This window comes from Thalassophryne amazonica, chromosome 10 (assembly GCF_902500255.1).
Source record: "Thalassophryne amazonica chromosome 10, fThaAma1.1, whole genome shotgun sequence".
Classification (NCBI taxonomy): Eukaryota; Metazoa; Chordata; class Actinopteri; order Batrachoidiformes; family Batrachoididae; genus Thalassophryne; species Thalassophryne amazonica.
The window spans coordinates 39,095,162-39,114,994 of NC_047112.1; the positions used below are offsets into that span (position 1 = coordinate 39,095,162).

The window sequence follows — 19,833 nt, forward strand, 5'->3', positions numbered from 1 at the left end:
TAACAGTATTCCCTGAAAACTCCCTTCTGTCTGATCATTTTTTAATAACATTTACATTTACCCTGATGGACTACCCTGCAGTGGGGAATAAGTTTCATTACACTAGAAGTCTTTCAGAAAGCGCTGTAACTAGGTTTAAGGATATGATTCCTTCTTTATGTTCTCTAATGTCATATACCAACACAGAGCAGAGTAGCTACCTAAACTCTGTAAGGGAGTTAGAGTATCTCGTCAATAGTTTTACATCCTCATTGAAGACAACTTTGGATGCTGTAGCTCCTCTGAAAAAGAGAGCTTTAAATCAGAAGTGTCTGACTCCGTGGTATAACTCACAAACTCGTAGCTTAAAGCAGATAACCCGTAAGTTGTTATGTACCACAGGCCTTTAAGGTGGCAGTAATTAAACCATTACTTAAAAAGCCATCACTTGACCCAGCTATCTTAGCTAATTATAGGCCAATCTCCAACCTTCCTTTTCTCTCAAAGATTCTTGAGAGGGTAGTTGTAAAACAGCTAACTGATCACCTGCAGAGGAATGGTCTATTTGAAGAGTTTCAGTCAGGTTTTAGAATTCATCATAGTACAGAAACAGCATTAGTGAAGGTTACAAATGATCTTCTTATGGCTTCGGACAATGGACTTATCTCTGTGCTTGTTCTGTTGGACCTCAGTGCTGCTTTTGATACTGTTGACCATAAAATTTTATTACAGAGATTAGAGCATGTCATAGGTATTAAAGGCACTGTGCTGCGGTGGTTTGAATCATATTTGTCTAATAGATTACAGTTTGTTCATGTAAATGGGGAATCTTCTTCACAGACTAAAGTTAATTATGGAGTTCCACAAGGTTCTGTGCTAGGACCAATTTTATTCACTTTATACATGCTTCCCTTAGGCAGTATTATTAGACGGTATTGCTTAAATTTTCATTGTTACGCAGATGATACCCAGCTTTATCTATCCATGAAGCCAGAGGATACACACCAATTAGCTAAACTGCAGGATTGTCTTACAGACATAAAGACATGGATGACCTCTAATTTCCTGCTTTTAAACTCAGATAAAACTGAAGTTATTGTACTTGGCCCCACAAATCTTAGAAGCATGGTGTCTAACCAGATCGTTACTCTGGATGGCATTTCCCTGATCTCTAGTAATACTGTGAGAAATCTTGGAGTCATTTTTGATCAGGATATGTCATTCAAAGCGCATATTAAACAAATATGTAGGACTGCCTTTTTGCATTTACGCAATATCTCTAAATCAGAAAGGTCTTGTCTCAGAGTGATGCTGAAAAACTAATTCATGCACTTATTTCCTCTAGGCTGGACTATTGTAATTCATTATTATCAGGTTGTCCTAAAAGTTCCCTAAAAAGCCTTCAGTTGGTTCAGAATGCTGCAGCTAGAGTACTGACGGGGACTAGCAGGAGAGAGCATATCTCACCCGTGTTGGCCTCTCTTCATTGGCTTCCTGTTAATTCTAGAATAGAATTTAAAATTCTTCTTCTTACTTATAAGGTTTTGAATAATCAGGTCCCATCTTATCTTAGGGACCTCGTAGTACCATATTACCCCATTAGAGCGCTTCGCTCTCAGACTGCGGGCTTACTTGTAGTTCCTAGGGTTTGTAAGAGTAGAATGGGAGGCAGAGCCTTCAGCTTTCAGGCTCCTCTCCTGTGGAACCAGCTCCCAATTCAGATCAGGGAGACAGATACCCTCTCTACTTTTAAGATTAGGCTTAAAACTTTCCTTTTCGCTAAGGCTTATAGTTATGGCTGGATCAGGTGACCCTGGACCATCCCTTGGTTATGCTGCTTTAGACGTAGACTGTGGGGGGGTTCCCATGATGCACTGTTTCTTTCTCTTTTTGCTCCGTATGCATCACTCTGCATTTAATCATTAGTGATCGATCTCTGCTGCCCTTCACGGCATGTCTTTTTCCTGGTTCTTTCCCTCAGCCCCAACCAGTCTCAGCAGAAGACTGCCCCTCCCTGAGCCTGGTTCTGCTGGAGGTTTCTTCCTGTTAAAAGGGAGTTTTTCCTTCCCACTGTGGCCAAGTGCTTGCTCATAGGGGGTCGTTTTGACCGTTGGGGTTTTTCATAATTATTGTATGGCCTTGCCTTACAATATGGAGCGCCTTGGGGCAACTGTTTGTTGTGATTTGGCGCTATATAAGAAAAAAGTTGATTGATTGATTAGTCTGAGCTCCTGAAGAGTTGCCATCTATATATTTTATTTCCTCCGCTATGGCAGTCTGCCACTGCATGAGTCACATTACAGTGTCGGCTGTGCAGACATTTGAACACGTAAGCTTTTTCCTCATTCACCCTTTTCACCTGACCAGCTCTGAGGGTCCAGATGTGTAAACGTGTCTTTGTGGATGAAGGTTTGGTAATGCTGTGCACAGATGAGACTTAAAATTTAGTTTATTTTATCATTACTATAGGGCTCGTAATGTCTCTACCAATCCAGGGCTATTGTGGTAACAAGGTGTTAGAGTGTAATGGATCATTCCAGTTTAACTGGAGCTTTAAATACAAACATTAACAAAACAACAAGCTGACATAACTCTGAATCTGCTGTGATGCGTAATGCAGAGACCAAGATAATTAAAGGCCGCCCCTGGAAGGGTGACAGTGAATAAAATTGTGTGGTTTGACTTCTTACGTGTTCTCCATGAGGAGACTGAAGCCAGTCAGCTTGGTATGACATTATCAGCACAACACAATCCATTAAATGTTTTTTTTTTTCCTAGACAGACTAAGAAGTGTGTGCATGTGTTTCTACAAATGTAAGGATTCTTACAGTTGTTGCAGCTTTACATTTGGCCTTGCTGTGGGAGTTTCTTGGCAGTGGATTTGAAAGCGGTTTGTTTCCCCACATCAAACTGTTTTCATCAGCTGTGATTTCAGGGTCTTTTCCAGGCTCCAGGCCTGTCTGACATCAACAGACATTTAATCACCATCAGCCAACATTAAGGCTCATCAGCAAACTCGGATAGCTGTGATTAGGTCTCATTAAAAAAACAAAACAAAGACATGCCTGTGTTTGTTTCTGCACACAGGAGTGTTTGAGCAAAAGCAGCACTAGTTGAAACATGCCTGATTTCACAACAATTTGTTTCATGTGTTGTCTTGTGATGGTTGATAAGTCAGAGCAGGCCGAGGCTTTGGGTTGGACTGCTTAATTGTGCTGTGAGTATAATGTCAAAGCATGTGCATAAATGGCATTTAGAGCTGACGTACAGAGAGAAATCACCTGCCAAGTGCAAGAATCAAATGTGGAAAAAAACACAGCAAAAATAAGAGGCACATAATGTGCAATAAACAGAAACCTAAATGGTCTATCCCTTAGGTTTTGTATTCAAAGCTCCATGGTTGACCACAGTGTCAAAGGTTAAATTTCCTGGATATGCTACGAAAGTTTTACAACAGAACTTAATCAGTAGCCCTCCTGTAGGCAAAGAACTGAATCTAATGACAGCCTCCGTCCTCTGCTTTTTGTTCAGAGGCCAAACTGCAAACGTAATTTGCCACACTTACAGTAGTTATTCTGTAACCTCAGGCTTGTTTACGACACCCAGTTGGACTGGAGTCTGCGGTTTGAAAACCTCAACCAAATGACTCCTTACCCATCAACACCCTGTCCTCATGTTGACACATGGGGACACGAGACTTATTTTGTCAATAATCTGACTGTGACATTTTCTGTGTGAAGTAAAAATGCTAAGATTAGTTGTAGAAATGGTCTCTCTGCTAATTATCACTATATACAACTTTGTAGCGCCTGTCACCTTAAATAATGGATAATGTCAGTTGGATAATGCTGGATCATGTCAGTTTTATGAGCATTCTGGTTTGAATCACTGTAGTCAGCAATTGGCTCTAAAACAAGAATTGTGTGTGCAGTGCTGACGCAAAATGCAGTATGCTTTTGATCAGAATATGTTGGAACGAACACTGCATCATTGTCCAAATGGTTGATTCAGTGCCCAACAAACAGGCTTTGATGAGTGTAATTTTGAGTATTTACCATCGTTACATACCACATAAACTGTCAGTTTGATTTTGGATTTGACAGATTTAGGCCTATTGTAAATTAACCACCAACAGTCATTTTGAAGGCAGGAGGTCACTACGTGTTACCGTTCTGCAGCCTTTTATAAACCAGTATCTCCTTTCCAGCATACACTCAGCACATTGTGCAGTGGTAGTTGAGATGCTAAGCGGTATATGTGTGAAATGGAAGTATCCATGCAGTTTTCAGGGTGAGAGGAACCTGGCTGTGTAATTAGGCAGTCTTAGCCAGTCATTAAGAGACGCTTCTGGAAGGCAGCCAGCGTTGGTTGTTTATGTGCCGTCAGTCAGTGGCTCTTTGTGTTCGCCTGTTCCATACGGTTTACTGCCCTGGAAACCTGCTGTTGGTGCCACTTTATGCCGGTCACCTTGTACCAAGAACAATGAAACATCTGTGTGCTGGAATGAATAAGTAAGTGAGGAAAGATTGATATTGTGGAGGGGTGGAAAAAAGGAATGTGTGCATTGAGGAAAAAGGTATGGAGACTTGGGCCTGCAGTGCCCTTGTCATGCTTTGACTTTACAGCTGTAATAAAAACTAAAACCTGCACATACACACGGTCACGGTTAGATGAGTCAGTCCTTCTTGTCTTGTGAAGCAGTCTTCATGCGTTTCCTGTCACCACAGGAAATATTTACATCATCCGTCAGGGTGCGCTCCACAGAGAACAATGACTTCTTATTGTGTTCAACAGGCGTTTGTAACATAAATGTTTAGTGATGAATGAGACCCAAATTGAACTTGGTCCATTTTGTTTCATCATCTGTCATTTTCAGCATATATTAATTTGTTAACCCGTCTGTGTGACAGTTTATTGCATATTCACGAACTGATCAATGTGACAAACTGGTGGCGCAGACCAAACGGTCCCCCCCTAAAAATCGGTCCGCCCTGCCTTCCCTGCACCTGCGTCATCAGCCGCGGTTCACGGATTATCACCTCATTTCTGCTTCAAAATTCACTATAGTCATCATCTGTCTCCGCGACAGATAGCTGAAGCTTTTCTACAACAATCATTTCCACATAAATTCAGCATTATTTCATCATAAAATAAGGAGGAAGCGATCAGAGTGTGTCAGCTACATGAGCTGCTAGCTGATGCATTCACCACGCATCTGTCAATTCAAAGTGTCACACATTACGGCCTTGTTTCTGCCTAAAACTGACTTTAGAATGATATAAGAGGTTTTACCTTGTCATCTGATGGTTAATAATCAATCCATTTGATCGCTTTGGGTGAAGAGACTGTCTCAGACGAGCTGCTGAGCTCCAAAATGACACACGTACAGTGGAGGCAGGACAGACCAATTATTAGGGGGCACCGTTTGGTCTCCAACACCGGTACTTGATGTATTGTAATGATTTATTTTAGCCATTTTCCTGAGATCTGTTGTCTGACTGGTGATGCAACAGACAAAAACTTACAATATGTGCAATTTGCCCAACCACAAAGCCTATACCTAATTCAGAGTTGTCTGAACGTCTTTGTGGCTTCCCTTACTTGTCGTCTTCCAGCATGCCCACTTGTTTTTTTGTTTTTTTTTAGAACTGCCTGCTTGACTCACTTTTTTTCCCCATTGTTTATTTTTTCCCAATATATTTATTGAGTTTCAACTTTTACATAGTGATAAAGTTGCAACACAAGTATAACACAAGTAACATAAATTACATTTTTGTGCCCATTTGTGTACCTCTCTACACCAATAATCATATTTGAATAATACAAACAGCAGAAACAAACCAAGGCAAAAACATGGTGGTTAAGAAGTCATCTTAAGTAAAATCTCACAAGTCCATCCACATGATATACCGCAATCTTACAGAGTTGTAGGTTAGGTGACTACCATTAAACAGAGGGTATAAATGCCCACCTCAAGGTTCCTTCAATAGATGAGACAAGTCATTGTTCTTTATACACTGTATATAATTTCCCCACACTTTTCCAAATAGCTCTTGTTTACCTTTAAGAGTATATGTAATTCTTGCCAAAGGCAAACAAATCATTGTGTGAGACTTGGTTTACCCATCCTTTTCCACATTAAGGCAATCACTTTTTTGGCTTGTAGTAAACAGATCTTTATAAAGATTTGTTTGTGGTGATTTATATTATGTACTTTTGGGTATAGACTAACAAAAAAATCTTTGGTTCTAGTTCAAATCTGATCAACAAGGCCTCTTGCACTACCACTCTGTGACCTCTTCCCAAAACTCTTATCTTCTCGGACACATCCACAAGCAGTGTACCAACCACAAGCAGGGTTGAATAGTGTCTCATATTATGAAGACTTTTAAACTCTGCTGGGATTCAAACGACCTTAAATTTGTGGAAACATTTAAAGCTTTTCAGCCTTGAGACGTGCACAGTGTTAGCAGCACTACTTTATTTCTGCATGTAGTATGTGGTGTTATTCAGATGATCTAAAATGAACACACAAATTAGTTCAACTCCCACAATCCGACGTGTCACCTTGTGCTTTATCTTTTCATACTTTTGGGATATTGTGAGAGTATTTTTTGGGTGGGGGGCAGTTAGTCGACTGAGGTTTTATTTTTAACATTTTAACTTTTGCATTGAATGAATGATTTGCAGCTCGTGAATCTCTAAAGAGCTTTAGTTTTTTCTGTAGATCTATAAAGGTCCTACTGCAATATGCTCTATTTCTCGTGTAATGCAACGCATTGGATTGGTGACACTGTACCTCTCCGTTGTTATAGTGTACAGTTTGGATGGTGCTTTTCTGTCAGTCTCCAGATTTGTTTCCCTCAGTTTAGCGATGAAGTGGCTAATGTGCTTAGTGTCTTTCATCAAGGGATATGACAAGTCTTTTCTTCATCCTTGTGCTTGTCTGTGCTACCTGTGTTGTTGAATATGCCTTTATGTGCACAAGGACTGGGGGTTTTGTTTCTTATTCTGTGTTTGTGTGCATGCTCATGTATTGTCCTTGAGCCTCCTGGAACACATCAAAAACCCGAAGCAAACTTGCCAAACTGTGTGCTGAGCAGAAAGATGAGCATGTGTTTCTGATTCCCTCTTTAGCCCATAAATACCATGCTCCTCAGCAGATTGTATTTCTGTAATGGTGCGGCGTTCCAAAGACAATTATGCATCGTGTGTCTCTGTCTTCTGTTCTCTTTCTAAATTGTTTTAAAGTCTTCTCCCTCAAAATAAAGATTAATTTACATACCCACAGTGTCGGCAGCACACACACACATACACACCATGCAAAACATGGATTTTCATAACTCTGTGTCTAAGCTCAGTTCAACCTCAAATATGAATAATTACGGTGCAGAGTTGGAAAGCCATGCTTTGTGAGGAAACATTAAATTTGAAGTCTTATAAGTATTTGAAGATGTGTGCTGTTGCTCCAAGCCTCAGTCAGCTCTGTGTCTTCCTCACCTCCAGGTGGCTCCTCTGTCTGGCAGTCTGAACGGCGATCTCCTGATGTCCTCTGGCGTAGTCGGCCTCACCAGCGCCTCAGAAGTGCCGCTGCCTCAGAAACCTCTAGTACGTGCCAGCCTGTCAGTCGCCTCAGCAGATTATCCGGAGCGTCCTGAAGTGGCATTCCGGCGGGAGACGGGCACAAGCTCCCTGAAGACAGAGGTGCCGTTGCATCTTTTCAGTACCACCAACCAACAGCACAAAGCTGCTGGGGTGCAGCAACAGATCCCCACCAAGCTAGCTGCTCTTAGCAGAGGCAAGGACAAGATGGGCAAGAGCGGCAAAGTATCGCACCGCACGGACAGCACCGGTGAGGAGCTAGATAACAGAATGTCACGGTGCTTATGTACAGCAGGGGGGACCAACGGTTATGAAGACATGTGATATCAATCAATCAATCAATTTTTTTATATAGCGCCAAATCACAACAAACAGTTGCCCCAAGGCGCTTTATATTATAAGGCAAGGCCATACAATAATTATGTAAAACCCCAACGGTCAAAACGACCCCCTGTGAGCAAGCACTTGGCTACAGTGGGAAGGAAAAACTCCCTTTTAACAGGAAGAAACCTCCAGCAGAACCAGGCTCAGGGAGGGGCAGTCTTCTGCTGGGACTGGTTGGGGCTGAGGGAGAGAACCAGGAAAAAGACATGCTGTGGAGGGGAGCAGAGATCGATCACTAATGATTAAATGCAGAGTGGTGCATACAGAGCAAAAAGAGAAAGAAACAGTGCATCATGGGAACCCCCCAGCAGTCTACGTCTATAGCAGGATAACTAAGGGATGGCTCAGGGTCACCTGATCCAGCCCTAACTATAAGCTTTAGCAAAAAGGAAAGTTTTAAGCCTAATCTTAAAAGTAGAGAGGGTGTCTGTCTCCCTGATCTGAATTGGGAGCTGGTTCCACAGGAGAGGAGCCTGAAAGCTGAAGGCTCTGCCTCCCATTCTACTCTTACAAACCCTAGGAACTACAAGTAAGCCTGCAGTCTGAGAGCAAAGCGCTCTATTGGGGTGATATGGTACTACGAGGTCCCTAAGATAAGATGGGACCTGATTATTCAAAACCTTATAAGTAAGAAGAAGAATTTTAAATTCTATTCTAGAATTAACAGGAAGCCAATGAAGAGAGGCCAATATGGGTGAGATATGCTCTCTCCTTCTAGTCCCTGTCAGTACTCTAGCTGCAGCATTTTGAATTAACTGAAGGCTTTTTAGGGAACTTTTAGGACAACCTGATAATAATGAATTACAATAGTCCAGCCTAGAGGAAATAAATGCATGAATTAGTTTTTCAGCATCACTCTGAGACAAGACCTTTCTGATTTTAGAGATATTGCGTAAATGCAAAAAAGCAGTCCTACATATTTGTTTAATATGCGCTTTGAATGACATATCCTGATCAAAAATGACTCCAAGATTTCTCACAGTATTACTAGAGGTCAGGGTAATGCCATCCAGAGTAAGGATCTGGTTAGACACCATGTTTCTAAGATTTGTGGGGCCAAGTACAATAACTTCAGTTTTATCTGAGTTTAAAAGCAGGAAATTAGAGGTCATCCATGTCTTTATGTCTGTAAGACAATCCTGCAGTTTAGCTAATTGGTGTGTGTCCTCTGGCTTCATGGATAGATAAAGCTAGGTATCATCTGCGTAACAATGAAAATTTAAGCAATACCGTCTAATAATACTGCCTAAGGGAAGCATGTATAAAGTGAATAAAATTGGTCCTAGCACAGAACCTTGTGGAACTCCATAATTAACTTTAGTCTGTGAAGAAGATTCCCCATTTACATGAACAAATTGTAATCTATTAGACAAATATGATTCAAACCACCGCAGCGCAGTGCCTTTAATACCTATGGCATGCTCTAATCTCTGTAATAAAATTTTATGGTCAACAGTATCAAAAGCAGCACTGAGGTCTAACAGAACAAGCACAGAGATGAGTCCACTGTCTGAGGCCATAAGAAGATCATTTGTAACCTTCACTAATGCTGTTTCTGTACTATGATGAATTCTAAAACCTGACTGAAACTCTTCAAATAGACCATTCCTCTGCAGATGATCAGTTAGCTGTTTTACAACTACCCTTTCAAGAATTTTGGAGAGAAAAGGAAGGTTGGAGATTGGCCTATAATTAGCTAAGATAGCTGGGTCAAGTGATGGCTTTTTAAGTAATGGTTTAATTACTGCCACCTTAAAAGCCTGTGGTACATAGCCAACTAACAAAGATAGATTGATCATATTTAAGATCGAAGCATTAAATAATGGTAGGGCTTCCTTGAGCAGCCTGGTAGGAATGGGGTCTAATAAACATGTTGATGGTTTGGATGAAGTAACTAATGAAAATAACTCAGACAGAACAATCGGAGAGAAAGAGTCTAACCAAATACCGGCATCACTGAAAGCAGCCAAAGATAACGATACGTCTTTGGGATGGTTATGAGTAATTTTTTCTCTAATAGTTAAAATTTTGTTAGCAAAGAAAGTCATGAAGTCATTACTAGTTAAAGTTAATGGAATACTCAGCTCAATAGAGCTCTGACTCTTTGTCAGCCTGGCTACAGTGCTGAAAAGAAACCTGGGGTTGTTCTTATTTTCTTCAATTAGTGATGAGTAGAAAGATGTCCTAGCTTTACGGAGGGCTTTTTTATAGAGCAACAGACTCTTTTTCCAGGCTAAGTGAAGATCTAAATTAGTGAGACGCCATTTCCTCTCCAACTTATGGGTTATCTGCTTTAAGCTACGAGTTTGTGAGTTGTACCACGGAGTCAGGCACTTCTGATTTAAAGCTCTCTTTTTTTTTAGAGGAGCTACAGCATCCAAAGTTGTCTTCAATGAGGATGTAAAACTATTGATGACATACTCTATCTCACTTACAGAGTTTAGGTAGCTACTCTGCACTGTGTTGGTATATGGCATTAGAGAACATAAAGAAGGAATCATATCCTTAAACCTAGTTACAGCGCTTTCTGAAAGACTTCTAGTGTAATGAAACTTATTCCCCACTGCTGGGTAGTCCATCAGAGTAAATGTAAATGTTATTAAGAAATGATCAGACAGAAGGGAGTTTTCAGGGAATACTGTTAAGTCTTCTATTTCCATACCATAAGTCAGAACAAGATCTAAGATATGATTAAAGTGGTGGGTGGACTCATTTACTTTTTGAGCAAAGCCAATAGAGTCTAATAATAGATTAAATGCAGTGTTGAGGCTGTCATTCTCAGCATCTGTGTGGGTGTTAAAATCGCCCACTATAATTATCTTATCTGAGCTAAGCACTAAGTCAGACAAAAGGTCTGAAAATTCACAGAGAAACTCACAGTAACGACCAGGTGGACGATAGATAATAACAAATAAAACTGGTTTTATTTGAGTCAAGCTTTCAAATGAATTAAAGCTCTGTCTGGGTTTTTGATTAATTAATAAGCTGGAATGGAAGATTGCTGCTAATCCTCCGCCCCGGCCCGTGCTACGAGCATTCTGACAGTTAGTGTGACTCGGGGTGTTGACTCATTTAAACTAACATATTCATCCTGCTGTAACCAGGTTTCTGTAAGGCAGAATAAATCAATATGTTGATCAATTATTATATCATTTACCAACAGGGACTTAGAAGAGAGAGACCTAATGTTTAATAGACCACATTTAACTGTTTTAGTCTGTGGTGCAGTTGAAGGTGCTATATTATTTTTTCTTTTTGAATTTTTATGCTTAAATAGATTTTTGCTGGTTATTGGTAGTCTGGGAGCAGGCACCGTCTCTACGGGGATGGGGTAATGAAGGGATGGCAGGGGGAGAGAAGCTGCAGAGAGGTGTGTAAGACTACAACTCTGCTTCCTGGTCCCAACCCTGGATAGTCACGGTTTGGAGGATTTAAGAAAATTGGCCAGATTTCTAGAAATGAGAGCTGCTCCATCCAAAGTGGGATGGATGCCGTCTCTCCTAACAAGACCAGGTTTTCCCCAGAAGCTTTGCCAATTATCTATGAAGCCCACCTCATTTTTTGGACACCACTCAGACAGCCAGCAATTCAAGGAGAACATGCGGCTAAACATGTCACTCCCGGTCTGATTGGGGAGGGGCCCAGAGAAAACTAACTATAAAAACTATGGCTGTCAAACCAATGTTACTTTAGACTGATTGATTAGTTAGTTAGAAGAAAAAAAAATGACACTCCTTTATTGCACTCAATGATGTGTGTTGACCTTTTTGACTTCCTGGCCACCGTATTAGTTTAGTTAATTAGTTGTTATTTAGAAACTCAAACATTTACTGTGTAAACTGAAAAATACTTGAAGATTTATCTTTCCTGTGAATCACTAAATAAAATCAATTTTATTTATATAGCGCCAAATCACAACAAACAGTTGCCTCAAGGTGCTTTATATTGTAAGGCAAAAGCCATACAATTACAGAAAAACCCCAACGGTCAAAACGACCCCCTGTGAGCAAGCACTTGGCAACAGTGGGAAGGAAAAACTCCCTTTTAACAGGAAGAAACCTCCAGCAGAACCAGGCTCAGGGAGGGGCAGTCTTTTGCTGGGACTGGTTGGGGCTGAGGGGAGAGAATCAGGAAAAAGACATGCTGTGGAAGAGAGCAGAGGTCAATCACTAATGATTAAATGCAGAGTGGTGCATACTAGGGGTGTCGGAAAAAATCGATTCACGTCCGAATCGCAATTCTTATTTATTACGATTCTGAAGCGATACAAAATGTCCAAGAATCGATTTTTTTTAAAAGCATTTTTAAACATAATCTTGCTTACTCACTGCGTGTACTGTTTGTCAGGCAACGGCTTCCGTACTACAGCATCCCGGGGGGGGTCCGGCGTGCTTCAAACACTCGTGCACTGCAGAGTTCAGTGGCTGTAGCTTAGCATGGCGGACGAAGAGCTAATTCAGCCAGCACCGTCTTTGCTGAAGGCAAATGTTTGGGCGCATTTTGGATTTTATTATTTGCTGCGTAAGAAGGAGCTTGACATGACTTATGTAGAGTGCAGAATCTGCAAAATGAAAGTCAAGTACTTTGGAAACACTTCAAATCTGCAAGCCCACATGCTACGCTATCATCCGGAGCTAAAAGAGGGGAGCAGCGGCCTCTGCCGACTACTGACCATCACTTCGCTAAACTGCCAGCCAACTCCAAACGAGAAAAGCAGATAAGTAAACTTACATCTAGAATCACTTGATTAACCTTGTAAAGCTGCATTTTCTTAAACATAAACATTTTTAAGTAATATGACTATTTATCAGAGCTCTTTGAATCGAAAATCGATTCTGAATCGAATCGTCACCCCAAGAATCGGAATCGAATTGAATCGTGAGTTGTTGTACGATTCACATCCCTAGTGCATACAGAGCAAAAAGAGAAAGAAACACTCAGTGCATCATGGGAACCCCCCAGCAGTCTGTCTATAGCATTATAACTAAGGGATGGTTCAGGGTCACCTGATCCAGCCCTAACTATAAGCTTTAGCAAAAAGGAAAGTTTTAAGCTTAATCTTAAAAGTAGAGAAACTAATATTTACATGTATAACCACTGTTTCTGAGAACTGCTTCACATTTGTGTTGCATAGAGTCGACCAACACCTGTGAACAGGTATTCCAGTCCAGGACGATTGGACTACATTCCACAGTTCCTTTGCATTCCTTGGTTTTGCCTCAGAAACTGCATTTTTGATTTCACCCCACAAGTTTTCTGTTGGATTAAGGTCCCGGTGTCGCAGACCGAATGGTCCTCCCTAAAAAAAATCTGTCCCCCCTGCCTTCGCTGCACATGCATCATTTCGGAGCATCGGCAGCAGTTCACTGATTATCAACTAGTTTCTGCTTAAAACGGCCTAGTTTCTGCTTAAAACTGACTTTAGAATGATTTAAGAGGTTTTACTTTGTCATCTGATGGTTAATAATCACATTATTCCCTTTGATCGCTTTGGGTGAAGACTGCTGCTGTGGCGCACTGATCGCTCCCCTGTCTTGAATTAATGCTGAATTTATGTGTAAATGATTGTTGTACAGAAGCTGCAGATATCTGTCGCTGAGATAGATGCTGACTGGAGTGCAGTTTTTAGCAGAAACGAGGCGATAATCAGTGAATTGCTTCTGACTCTCCGAAATGTTGGATGTGCAGTGAAGGTAGGGGGACGATTCGTTCAGCAACACCAGGATCGGGCTGGTCACTCCATAACGTCAATTTTGTTGGTCTAGAATCAAGATACTGCTCCCTTGCTGGTGTGTTTGAGGTCGTTGTCTTGTTGAAACATCCATTTCAAGAATATTTCCTTTTCGGCATAAGGCCACATGACCTCTTTGAGTATTTTGAAGTATTCAGACTGAGCCATCATAAACAGGCCCGACACCATAGTATGAGAGACATCCCCATGTCATGACGTTTTCTCCATCATGCTTCACTGTCTTCACAGTCTACTGTGACTTGAATTCAGTTTTGGGGGGTTGTCTGACAAACTGTCTGTGGCCCCTAGACCCAAAAAGAACAGTCCACAAAATGTTGCGCCATTTCTCTTTAAGCCAGTCAATGTGTTCATTGTCAAATTGTAACCTCTTCATCATGTTTTTTTTTTTTTTTTTTTTCCATCAATCAGACTTTATGGGGGCTTCTTGCCCATAGCTTGGCATCAGATAGCCGTCTTCTCATTGTTACTGTACTCACAGATAACTTCAGACCTTCTTTGTTCAGCCTGGAGCTGATCATTAGCTGAGTCTTTGCCATTCTGGCTACTCCAATATACTTGAATGGTGTTTTTCTGTTTTCTTTCACGTCTTTCTGGTTTTGTTGCCATTCTAAAGTATTTGAGGTCATTTTAGCTGAGCAGCCTCTCATTTTCTGCACTTTTTTATATATTTTCTATTTCTTTTCATCAAAGTACGCTGTTCTGAAATTACCCATTTTTTTTTCGTATTTTCAGAGAGAAATCCACTACAAGCAACATGTACAACATTTGTTGCCTTGATCCTTAAATAAGGACCACAAGGGTGTAATAAGGATCACAGAAAGAAAAATGCAGACAGCTATTTTTTTTTAACACCCTACTATTCCTGTTTCTTTATTTTCTACAAAGTAATACCAGATTTGATCAATTTTTCTTTGTGTTGATTCGGAATAGAATGTGCAGTTTTCCCAATGTATTTGTGTATGTGGACATAAAAACTGTTATAAGGATTTTGAGCTTTACTCACATTTTTAAACAGACTTATTTTGAACACAACTGTACTTACACACATCTTTAATGTTGGCACGGATGTTAAGAAAAACATTTACTCAAGGGTATTGCAGATCTGTAGATTCGAGTGTGTGTGTATATATGTATGTATGTACACTCTACACTGCCTACACTGCCCCCCACAAGTTTTGGTTGTACTGCTCCATTTCATCTCTATCCCTAACCTTTTAGAAAACTGTGACACATATGAATGAAATGTACACAGTGTGGACAGAAGGCTGCGTCTGTATTCCTATTTAATGTTGAGCGTAAATGAGCCTCAAGTCTACATGTGACAGATTGCTATTTACGTAAAAGAAAGTGTATATGTGATTAAGTGGCCATTAGTGAGACACTGAGCACACACACAGTGACAGACGTTCACTCACTCATCTGCAGCTATGTGTGATTTATCTTGCACGGAGAACCCACAGCACTTTACTTGAAAATGGATTTCTCTCATTTAGTGTGTCTCACATCCAAACTTGCTGTGCCTAATACGGGCTTCACGTGTTCTACGGTTTACACGACTCATTAGTATCACATTCACCCTCCAAATTGGGTCAACCCTCTAATTTATCATGCAGTTGGCGCAGCGGTGCCTTTCAAGAGATTGAATCAAATTTCAGCTTTAACCTAATGTAGCTTCTTTTTTTTCTTTTTGTCCTTCTGTTTCTCTCTTCTCGGGGCTCCTCCCTCCTCCTCTCAGCCTCAGTGGATATGAAGCAGATGTTGCCACCAAAGCTGTCCGCCAGAGATGACAACACCCTGAAGGCCAGACGCTCCATCAGCCCTCATCAGCAGCTCCCTCCTCCCCCTCAGCCCCACCCCTTCCAGCACCATGCAGGTTTGTTCAACACACACATGCACATCCAGCAGCCTTTTCTTGTCTGCCTCATAGTTGCTGCATTGTTAAATCAGACTCACTCAAACACAAACTCTGCCCTACCTGAGCACGTTCCTGTCTAAAGTCTGCCCGTGTGCCCAGCCTCAACCTGTGCAAACAAACACCCCTCACGCTGTGCTTGAATTAATGCCCGTCTCTCCTCAGCACTCGCATGTTTTAGAACTTTAATCCTCACAATTAATGTTGAGGAAAACCCACTGGAAGGTGTGATCTTAATCTCTTACATCCGTGTCACAGATCCAGTCAGTCCTCCAGACGGTGCCGGAGTAGACAGTCAAGCCACCGCGTCCCTCAGCACCTGCCATCCTCCTAATATGCAGAAGCCTCACACCCTCAGCCCTCTTCACTTGCAGGGCGTAAATTTGAACTCTCCAGCCAATCCACCGATAAATGCTCAGGGTTTGAGTCACAGCGTACCGCTGCCACCGCCCTACAAGCTCCCCGCAGAAGACCTCAACAAGGAGGATGTCATCTTTTTCTAACCTCCAGTCTGCTGCTCTCATGTCAGGTTTGATGGCTTTAGCAGGCTTGGTTGATTCAGAGGAGGTATTTGTGATAACGCCAGGTCGGGTGCTTGCGGATGCATCGTTAAACCACGCTGCCCCTGAACTCATCACTCTTTAATGGTGCAGATGTGTAAGAGTTGATCAGGTCATTTAAATACCTGCACAAATTTCGAGCAGCTGTTTGTTAACACGGGGAGCAGAACCTTTATCAGATCTGCTTGTTGTCTTTTTATTTAAATTTTAGTTTTGAATGCAAGGCTGTGCTGACATGTAAAATCAGGATTTCTTGCACTGTGTAGGAAACGTTTAAATGAAGTCAGATGTTTCCAGGAGCAAAAAAAAAAAACAAAAAAAAAACTTTGTTTTTGGAGTCCAGAGACCCCAGAAAAATGGACCTCAGTGAGACACAGAAAAGAGGAAAGTTAAGTTGATGGTACCCTGACCTGATCCTTGTGGTTCTGCCTGACCTGGAACCACATGAAACAGTGAAGCAGGACCTCAGAATCCGCAGCTCTTAACACATGAACACACTCTGCTTACATTTTCACAAAATGTTTCTTTTGCGCTGTGTAAATACTTAATTACAGACTGAAAAAGGCTGAACTTTGATGAACTCTGTGTATGTGTTGTACAGTTGTCAATATTGTGAAGGCTTCTTTTTTTTTTCTTCATGTTCTAAACCACACTTATTACAGCGGGCTAAAGTCGTTGCTTCTTGTTATCAAATCTGGTCTGATTTAGTTTCACACGATTTTATTTTGTTTTTGTTTAAAGGGGCACTTCAGGTTTTGTCAAATTGTAGTGTTTAGTACTTTTCCAGAGTGACAAACAGTCTGTCAAAAGGTTTGTGTCATTCAGCTGCTTTGGTTCTCTTCCTGTGTTTCCTAGCAACAGTTCTTCAGCGCTGTTGGTTTGAATAGTTTGTGCTCCTCAGTGGAGTGGTTAAAGGCACAGTCCGCGAAATGAAACTAAACCAGCCTTGTGCTTTGATTGTTGGGGTTGCATAAACCGTGCTGACCTTGCATGTACCGCAAACCAGAATTATGTGGTTAAAAAAACAAGACTTTAATTGGTGAAGTAATGCGGCTAACTTAATTAAATCACTCAGAGCTGCTACCTGATCCTATAGAAGATTAAATAATTCAGCCAAGTGGAGTTGGAAAAGTTAGTTCACTTTTTTTTTTTAAGCATTTTGTACAGTTGTCCTCTATAATGGTGGTGTTGAGGATAAAATGTATTTTATTGCTTAGTTTTGTGACCTGCGTTTAGAAAATGTAACAATCTGCTCATGGAAACTGAACCGTGTGTTCCCTTCAGACACTTAATGAAACGTCTCTGATCGGGTCGTCTTAACGTCTGGTTGTTGTCACCAGGAGCTGTAGCTAGCGTAATGTTTCAGATGTGCTGTCTGTGTGACAATGTCTGTTTTTAATTAGGTCTTAAAGCTATGATGGCGCATTTTATTAATTGCCATTCTATGCTGAGTGCCTCACAGCAAAGCGACACAAACAGCAAAGAAACGGCACTTGTCTTTTGCTTGAGTTGTTTTTTGTTGTCGTCTTTGCTTCGTGTGTCTGAGCAGAATCGTCTAAATGATGAGGTGGAAGAAGAAGCATTTGTGCGTGACTGTGTGAGGAAGTGTCAGGAGAGCATTTTTGTTCTCTTTGGCTCGTCTCTGGTTGTTAATGAGCTGCTGTGAGTTTGAGCTGGTTCATACGTGCTTTCGTACCGTACGTGTGTTTATGCAAATGTTTGTATCAGCAACAGACATATTTACCGCAAAGGTACGAAAGTCACACACCTGTGTGCAACTGTGTAATATCTATGTTACGCGCACACACACACACACACACACACACACATACACACGTGTGACCATGTTTGTCCTTAATACTGAAGCAGCAGTCAGTTGTAACGATGAAGTTGTCATCTTTCTGGTTCATCGGTAGTCGCTGAGTGAGGTTTCAGTAAGATGACTTAGCAAAACTAAATCCTCTGTTTGATTCTGTTAAACCAAAGACTCACTCGTGTTCTCATATGATGGCAGAATGGACCCGTGCGGCTTGTGTTTAATGAGGAATTGTCCACTGATGTTCTTACAGCACATTGTATTCCAGTTCATATCCTGGTTCAGTACTAAAGCTCTGTTAAGGAGGAATCCACAAATTTGTTAGCAAAATTATTCAAAAGCCAATGATTTTATTGAACCTTTGCTTGCCATAGTGAAGCACATGTGCTAGTAATTTGTGGGTGAATCTAGGTAAATGCACAGTTTGACATTTTTAAGTTATGACATCTGATTGGTTACCACAACAGATTTTCATTAAAGGTGTCATATTGGGCAAAATTTGTTTTATTTACCTTTTTCACTTACATGTAGGTGGGGTTTCATGTTTTACACCCACAGATTGTGTGTTTGTAGAAATTCTACTGATGTTAGAAAAATGTAGGCTTAAAACAACGCATTTCAGGCGTCTGTGACATACGTCTAGATATGTAACTCTGAGACACGCTCAGTGAACCGGCCAATGCTCTTTGTGAGGCTTCCACTCTGAGAGAAACGAGGAGGTACCCAGAGTATGAAGAGAGGAGGCGTGGCTCACCACAGCTCCTTCCCCGCGACTTTTGTGAAACTTGCCAAATTAAATTATGGGATAGATTAAAGTATCAGTCGCAGAGAAATTAAGGTGATGAATTTGAAAAAAAATTAAATGATGTGCTTAGCGGCAGTATGCACTCCGACACAGTAAATCCAGAGGGTTATTTATTTAAATGGGGATATTACGATACATGAACTTTTCTTATTTCGGATATAAAACTGTAGCACCTGAATGCATCGTAAAATCACTGGAATATTAACGTGCATGTAAATGGTTTATGGAGAGGAATGGCAAAACTTTATGGAGATGTTTCATGTGTGTTCATATTCCTAATTTCCAAATTCCTCCTCTGATTCTGAAAACCAGACGTCTGGTGTGACAGCACTTTAGTTCTGCTACAGGTGCGATGCTTGTCTGTGGACAGAAATGGGAAGGATGGATGCTGCCGGTGTTTGGACCCGCTCAAGTCTTTGACGTCTCTTCTTCTGACTGAACTACTTAAATCTTTTGCAATGAAAGGCAGTCACGTGTAAATAAACACTTGCCATCTTACACTAGTCACTTTGGATAGCAGCATACTTGAAGGGGATACCGAATGTTTATAATGCTTAATATTATTGTTATTATTATTACTGTTATTGTCTGTAAAGTTTTATTTTCCAAGAGCTATCTGCTGTTTGTAGCACACAACAGAAGTGATTTTTGTACTTTTTAAATATTTTATTCACTGCAAAATGTTAGAGAAATATGTTGACACAAACTGCTGCCTTAGAGAAATCTGAAGTTTAGTAATAAAAAGTCTTTAAACAAAATTCTTGGTGTGTTTTAACAACATAGTATTTAGCTTTTCTTTTTTTAATTGAGCTTCACAAACATTGTTTGCTTTATTTTGGATCATTGCTGTTTTGGTGAAACCTGAGATTCTAGTGAAGTTAACTAATAATTTTACTCCTTGTACCAAAATTGGAAAAGAGCAATGAAAAAGACAGTATATACTCTTCAGACAAGTTAGAACATACATGTGGGTCTGTAACGCCCATCGTGGTGAATTTGTTCTAAACCATTTCGAACCGCTAC

The 19,833-nt window shown here is 40.8% G+C and overlaps 1 protein-coding gene across 1 annotated transcript in view; it reads left to right on the plus strand.

Moving 5' to 3' along the window:
- The window catches only part of LOC117518645 (rho guanine nucleotide exchange factor 18-like), a 151,295-nt gene extending 131,727 nt beyond the window's left edge, over positions 1-19,568 (plus strand). Inside the window, exons 30-32 of the mRNA XM_034179845.1 lie at positions 7,486-7,831; positions 15,453-15,590; positions 15,888-19,568. Coding sequence (XP_034035736.1) covers positions 7,486-7,831; positions 15,453-15,590; positions 15,888-16,132 — 729 coding nt within the window. The 3' untranslated portion in view covers positions 16,133-19,568. The remainder of the gene's footprint in view (positions 1-7,485; positions 7,832-15,452; positions 15,591-15,887) is intronic.
- Positions 19,569-19,833: the final 265 nt, after the last annotated feature.